This window comes from Apium graveolens, chromosome 10 (genome assembly GCF_009905375.1).
Source record: "Apium graveolens cultivar Ventura chromosome 10, ASM990537v1, whole genome shotgun sequence".
Classification (NCBI taxonomy): Eukaryota; Viridiplantae; Streptophyta; class Magnoliopsida; order Apiales; family Apiaceae; genus Apium; species Apium graveolens.
In genome coordinates, this window is record NC_133656.1 from 135,224,593 (window position 1) to 135,232,397 (window position 7,805).

At 35.2% G+C, this 7,805-nt stretch overlaps 1 protein-coding gene across 2 annotated transcripts; it reads left to right on the plus strand.

Annotated features, from left to right (window-relative positions):
• The first annotated feature begins 772 nt into the window (after positions 1 to 772).
• On the plus strand, positions 773 to 4,258 carry LOC141688985 (uncharacterized). 2 transcript variants are annotated; one of them, XM_074493140.1, is made up of 7 exons: positions 773 to 1,007; positions 2,294 to 2,374; positions 2,461 to 2,549; positions 2,649 to 2,723; positions 3,012 to 3,388; positions 3,476 to 3,583; positions 3,954 to 4,258. In XM_074493140.1, exons 1-7 carry the CDS (start codon positions 885 to 887, stop codon positions 4,055 to 4,057), a joined length of 957 nt encoding a protein of 318 aa, XP_074349241.1. In that variant the 5' UTR covers positions 773 to 884; the 3' UTR covers positions 4,058 to 4,258. The 2 variants fall into 2 exon arrangements, with proteins under 2 accessions (XP_074349241.1, XP_074349240.1); XM_074493139.1 differs by having other exon boundaries at positions 775 to 1,007; positions 3,476 to 3,595.
• Positions 4,259 to 7,805: the final 3,547 nt, after the last annotated feature.

Genomic DNA, 7,805 nt, shown 5'->3' on the forward strand with positions numbered 1-7,805 from the left:
AAATTAAAAATAATGATGTTTTTGGTAAGGTTTGATTGTGAAATCAACATCTGGTTTCCGCAACAGCTGAAAAGCAGCTTTTCTAAAAGTATGGGATAACTTGCTTTCTCTAACAGCAACTTTTATGGCAAAAGCACTTTTCTGAAAAACAGCTTTTAAATTTTACCAAACAGTTTTTTAACTGTTTTTCAGCGAAAAGCTGCTGTTACTGTCTGCAACAGTAATACTAAACACACCCTATGTCTTGTATCACTAAGAACGTATTACCGTATTGAGTTTAATCCCAACAACCCGATCTCGACTCGTTGATTTTTACTAGTTAAATTGAGCCGACTTATTTAATTAAATGAGTCAAAACTCCTTGTTTAACTAAAAATCCTAGCCAACCTAGTAAAATGAGTTCGAGACGAGCGAGCTCACAACCAGGCTCTCCCGAATCAAATTACAGACTTAATGACATGAGTTGTAAGTTAGTAACCGTTAATTTTAATTTCCGCGTTTAAATATGCATCCCACTGATTTGTGGTTTGCATGTGAAAGAAATAAAGCCATTTTTCAGAAAAAGAAAATAAAATCAATCCATTTCAATAATTCCATAATACAACTTAAAGTATTTGTTTCTTTTTGGCATCTTTAATTTTGGTGTTAAAATTTTAAATAATTTAAACTGGGCCGTTAATAAAAAAACAACTAAAAAACAGGCCTAGTCGCTTAAACAAGGCCCAAACTTAGAAGCAAAACATGAATATTCACCCACATTATCTAAAATTTAACAGAACAAAAATCTATAAAAACCAGGGTTTATCAGTTTGAGAAATTAGGGTTTTTGTAAATCTATACATACAGAGGCTTGTGTATCTATATTTGAGAAGAAAAAAGGCAGCATGGATAGATACAGAAAAGTGCAGAAAACAAAGGCGGAGAGCGTGATTAACGAGAATGAGATACGAATCACTTCGCAAGGCTTTGTACGCAACTATATCAGCTACGCTACTTCCCTTCTTCAGGTTTAATTTCATCATCATTATTATTACTTTATTTTATTTTATTTTTTTGAATTTATAGAATATCTGTGTTGTATGTTGTAGCTATTGAGAGATAGATATAGTGTTGTTTGATTACTGTTTTGTGATGATTTGAGTTTTTATTGTTAGAATGTGTGTGTGTAATGACGGTTGTTATTTTGAGAATTTATCGAATATTTGCATAATTAGGTATGTCTAAGTTTGTGTGTTATGATGCTTAGTAATTAATCAAATGTTTGGTTAAGTTGTTTAGTGTGTGTGTGTAATGATGCTTATTCTTCGTTAATTAATAGAATACTGTATGGAGTATTTGTGTAGTTGACAATGAGAGTGAGTGATACAGTGTTTGTTATCGGTTAGTTTTAGATGATTTTTGTAGTTGTATTTGTATAGATAACGATGTTTGTTGTTTGTTCATTAATTGATTAGTTACTTGATTGATAGGTTTTGTGATTCGATTTAGAGAATTTTTGTGTTTAAGAGATTAGAGTGATAGATACGGTGTCGGTTCTTATTTAATTACTGGTTAATTTATAGAATAGTTGTGTAGTACGAGATTAGATGCTTTACTTGATTAATTACTTTGTTGCTTGTGTTTAGTGTTTTAATTGATGGAATATATGTGTACCGATATATACACTCTGTGTAAATATTTGATTTTAACGAGGTTGATATTATACTGGAGGATATCAAACTGTGTGTTTCTTAAGTAGTACCGTTTATTTATGCTTGTGGAGTTGTGCTAGGAGTGACATTTTTCTTGTGACGAGGACTTAATAATACTCTTCGAAGTTTGAAGTAGTAGTGTTAACGTGTGACTTTACTTTTAAGCAGACTGACTTAACTGGTTGTCTCAGCTCGTGCAAGGAGTTTTGTTACTTGTTATATGTTCATCATGCTCTTGTGCAGTACTATAATACATTTTCTTTGCTGGTAATAATAAATTTATATTTGGTCATAGGCTCATAGCTGTTACTGATGACTTATATACCTCTTGCTAGATGGTGTAGACATTGAGTTATCACAATAGTCTCTTTATCCGTCTGTACTTCGGTGGAATTTAATAAATCTAGGGCTCAAATTAGCATCTGGCAGTATCACATATTTCTATTTATGCTCATTTCCTTTTGAAATCAACGAAGCATTGGAAGTAACATTTTTTTCAATCAAGTCATAGGACCTCAAAATTTATTTGGGTATTATATATCTTCATTTAACTCAAACTCATTTGGAATGGAGTTATATAATGATTTATTTTCAACATTCAGGAGAACGATGGACGTGAAATTGTACTCAAGGCAATGGGACCAGCAATAAACAAGGCGGTAGCCATCACAGAGATTATTAAGGTTGGTTTAATCTTCATATTTGAGTAAAACCTTCTCTCTCATCGTTGTCATGTATGCAATTAGCTTAATGCATGTATTCTGGACAGAGGCGAATTCCCCAATTGCACCAAGATACTGTCATCAGTTCAGTCAAAATAGTGGATGTCTATGAGCCTATTGAGGAAGGTCTTCTGCCGTAAGTATTAATTATTCTATCTTGTTTCAAACATGTTTTCCTCGAATACATTAATTTAATGCATGTTCTTATTATTTTTTATTCTTATGAACAATGCAGTGTCGAGACTAGTCGTAATGTCTCAATGGTTTCAATCACCCTATCAACAAAGGAGCTGAACAAGAATTCACCAGGGTAAATCTTTATTTTACTTTAGTAGTCAACGTACATGAAGCACACTGCATTCTACTATTATTTTTATTGTCCCTAAAACTAGATGAATGTTTGAAAAGGGCTTGATTTAGAGTTTGTGCATATCTGTTTTAGCGTCATTCATAAAGTATATTTTTGTTACTTTAGAACTTCTTCATGGATTTCTTGGCTCTTAATTTAGTGTGCTTCCATGATGTTACTGGCAAGCAAGTTCAACAGAAGAGAGGTCTTTTGTAAATCTGAATTCGTAACCTTTATCATTGTATATAGGTATCAAGCTCCAGCTGCTGCAGAACAAGTGAAACAACAGCAATCAAGGACACAACACATTTATCAGCAGCAGCAGCCACCAAGGCAACACAATTATCAGCAACGGCCACGAAACAATTACCAACAACAGCACACCTCTAGGCCGCAGAACAATTATCAACAAGAGCAGCCCTCGAAGCCGCAGAGCAATTATCAGCAACAGCAGCCTTCAAGGCCACAGAACAATCAGCAACAGCAATCCTCAAGGCCACTGAACTATTATCAGCAACAGCTGCAGTCAAGGCCGCAGAACAATAATCAGCAGCAATCAAGGAGACAGGATCAGCAGCAACCTGTTGCTAGACAAGCTCACCAAAGTTATGATGTAGCTGATGAAGGTGTGTTATTATGCAGAAACTTGCTTTCTTGGTAAAAGTCAAATTTTTTATTAATTGAATCATATTAAACCCTCTTATAAACTTTAGATATGTATGGGCGAGGCCGTGGTGGGTATCGTGGTAGAGGGAGAGGACGAGGTTGGAGTAGAGGTGGAAATGGTAACTACGAGGGGAATAATCGTGGAAACTATCAAGGCAACTATCAAGGTATCAGAATCAATGCATATTGGCCTTATTCTATATATGATGTTAGTTATTGTCCCGATTATCAGTAGAATATGTCAGAAATCAGTAATTTCTAAAACAGGGGCCTAGATGGCGGCTATAGCCGTGTTCTAATTTTGCTTTAATCTGTGCACTCTATATTCTATATTAAGTTCAATTTTTTGTGACATTTGCTATTAGCCTGGTAATATAAGTAATTGTACAACAGCGGAAAGATGAATATCCGTGTCATGCTGTAAACATTATGACATAACCCAATGTTTGACACAATTTTTGCTATATGTTTTTAAATTAGACAAATCATTATGAACTGTAATTCAATATGAATGTATGTTGACAGGTGAAGGAGATGGAGCACGAGGTGGACGAAGGGGAAGAGGTTATGGCCGTAGTCATGGAAGGATGGGAAGCTATGCCAGGGACGATAGCTACCAGAGGGAGTGAGTGGTGCTTCTGATATGCCGTATAGCAATATATTTGTTTTTCCCTAGAAGTACTCTAAATTAGTGTCTTGACAGCTTAAACTTTTGGTTTACATAGGTTTTCAACGTTGATCATTAATATTAGAGATTGATTTTTTAGATGGTGGTGGCATCTCTATGAGCTTTTCCCAAATATTTAATCTAGTTATCCAGTTCTTTATCATCTTTCAAAATTCTTATATATTGTTCTTTTAACAGTCAGAATCTTAGAGTAGGGATAGAAGTCGGGACATTTTACCTTCTAATGTGTTAATCGGCTTATTTGATTAGTTTGCTTTAATATTTATGGGAGAGGAATAGCTTTTAAATTTTAAAACTTTCATTGTAGTGATAAAATAAAATCTTTGATGTATTGAAGTATTATAACAAGTATGTTGAATGATTTTATCTGAGGCGGAAGAGATCGAGCAACTAGCAAGTTTTTATTTTCTTGTCCTCACATATGAGTCCATTGTAACTGATGTGGTATGGCATGATGTGCAAATAGTATGCAGATAATTTTTTTAGACCCTTACGTTTTAACCCTAGCCCTTTCCTAGTTTCCTTCTATTGAAGTTTGTTATCCTTGCTCTAGTTTTACTCTTATTGTAAATGACATGACAGCTGGTGCACAGTATCGGGTTGTGTCATATGGATGAACCTTTCTCAGAATCTCCCTTACTCTGCATATAGGAGGTTATAATTCAATTTGAGCATGTTCCGATTGGAATTTGAACAACCATTTGCGCTCGAGAAGAAATTTGAGTCCATTTGGACATATGATTGATTATGGCTCAAAATTTGAGTATCACATTTGGCTCAAAATTGGCTTGATTCTCAGGATAAATATTTCTTTTACAATACAAATATACAATAGATTGAACTTTAATAAACTTGGTTTATTAAGTTCGAAATCGGACTATCTATACGAGAGGCAAACGTGTGCATCATATTTTAACTACATAAAGGATCAAGCTCAAACTTGACAATTTAGAACTCGACCTGGTCTGGATTTCTGCGCCCTCCTGGAGACTTGGTATGCCAGCCAGCTCCTTAACTCCAACTGATGCATGCTATGCAAATCCCCTTAATTTCTATTTGTAATCTCACCTCAAATGACTTTCGGGATGTGGATCTCGTCTTACCATTTAGAGTATTCATCTATATACAAATTTTTAAACAAAACCAATTACTACAAAAATAAAATGTTTAACAAATGTAGTGTTTTAGAACTGTTTGGGTCATGCCTCAAACTCAAAGTGAAAATTAATTACAATTTTTTTTAATTTTTTTGATAGTTAAACACACCCACACCCATTTTGCGTTTGTGAGGAGATATCCTTGATTAAGTTACAAATCTTCGGGATGTGCGATTTTCCTAATTTCATATTTTTTTATGTCAGCTGAACCCCATGAGCAAGAACAGAAATTTCATAGACCTAGCAAAAAAAGTAATTTTTAAGTTTTTTTTTGATAATTAAGAATTTATTTATTAAGCATTCAAACAAGCCATACAGCAGCAAAGGCAAAGATAACTGAAACAGAAGCTCCTGAAGGAGCTGACCCAAACTTATACCTAACTTATTGCCGTAGAGCTACTTAAATAAATCTACTAAAGAGCAACATAGATAGAGATGCATTCGAGCAACTATATACTACTAGAATTGAAATAGAGATGACTGCTCAATGCTGCTGCAGAACCCGAAGGACATTAGACTACATCATATTGCTGCGAAGAGGTTGTTCATAGAGATGCCCTGAAAAGCTTCTTCTTGCACTCCTTCCACCTTCACCCAGGACTGGCTCATTCTCCTCCACATCAAGCACCACCGCAGGGTTGCAAATTTAGTTATTTTTAAGTTGCAAATCTCTGTTATTGACCATGTACAACTATTAATCGGCAAGTAGCTAATTGTAGTTGCATCTCATGAAGGTTACATGTACTAGGATGTCTATACTTCATGAAAAATGAGATTCACATCTGAAACAATTTTATGCGAATATATCTATTAATTATAGACTAATGCTTATTTTTGTAGTTCAGCTGCGCCTACTTTATTTAGGTCAATAAGTAGAAAATTTCTTTCATGTGATAATAGTTTGTAGTCTGTTTTTACCGAAATTTGCAGGTTAAATGCTAAGATTGGCTGTATTTGTTAATCGTGTAATGCAACTAAACTAAGAATAATGTAAACGAAAATAACACGAAGAATTGGTGACGCGGAAAACCCGTGAATGGGAAAAAACCGCGGATGAGATTGATTCCCCAACCTAAATGTGATCCACTGGATATTTGAGGTTGATTACAAAGAATTTTACATGATACATTGCCTTGATCACATGCTAAACTTAATGCTATCAAAATGTTTTTAATGTTTGGTACTCGGATGGTATGTTCTAGCGTATTGCGAGTTGTTCTTCTTAATGAAGAAGATGAGCCCCAGTTGTCCTCTGTGTGTTGCCTTGCTGCATGCTTATATCCCCCTGTGTTTAAATTAGCCCTCCATTATCCTCTAGTTTGTTTCCTTCTTTTTCTCCAACCTCTCCTCCTTTTATAATTGCTATCTTTGCTGTAATACTTCACTGATTCTCCTTTAAATTCAGACTACTGCTTGACTGAGTCTTATGGTTCTTCTCGTTGTTGGTGTTGTGTTCGTTGTTGTGCATGACGCCTGCTTAATCTTCCTGTCTAGACCTGTCCCTCGCATTGCTACTTGTCCATTCCTGGAACACATTCTGTCATGTCTAAAAATCCGGATATAATAATAGCCCCGGATTTCGTTAATTAAATAATTTAATTCACAAAATCTTCAACCAAATCGTTAATCAGTAATGAATATTTGTGCTATGTACCGTGTGTGAGTGGATCATTCAATTTCTCTTGATAAATGTTTGAATAGCTTTATGATATACATGCATTGGCTGTTCACTTATCAAGAAACCCATTCATTATCTGTGTTAGGACTCTTTAGTTGCCCCTAAATATCCTCTTCTCACAATTCATCCTCAATTATATCCTCTCCTCTATCGTCCCCCAACCTGTTTCTTCTTCTTTGTTACTTAACAATGGCCAAAAACATAGCAAGAGCTCAGAGAGCCGTAATGATGAAAACCCCAACTCGTCTCTTGGCCAAACCAACTGGATTGCCACTAATCTATTAGATCCTCGAGATAACAACCAGAGCGGAATCAAAACTGAGAGATTCGAAGAAGCTAAACTATTGTTCCATACCAACCTCGTCGCCATCATCTCAGACGCATTGATCCATGTTAATTTCTACATGAAAGGTTGGGTTTGATTTTATTATTACCCCTTTGACGCATGGCTTACTTTTTCCTTTTCTAAGTTCATCGCTGGCGTATTACGTACCGTGAAGGTGTCTCCTGGACAACTCATGCCATTTGTATGGAGAGTTTTAGCCTGCTTGGATTCCATCAAAAAAAGCATGATTTGGGCATCAGTGTGGAAGTAGTCAAACATTCTTACAGTCTAAAGAAGTTTAGTAATTGCAAAGTTGGTTTCGCCAAATAAGGATACCGATGATCCTTTAATCCTTAACAATGACACCGTTAACGACCGAAACTGGAAAAAAGATTACTTCTTTGTTGAAAAAGCGACTTTGGGAGATATTGAGTGGCATTTATGATACTTTATTACACTCCGTAAAACTTTGAATTGGTGTATTTGTACTCAAGTTGTTGGTGTTTTAATGTGTTTTCTAGTGTTTTTG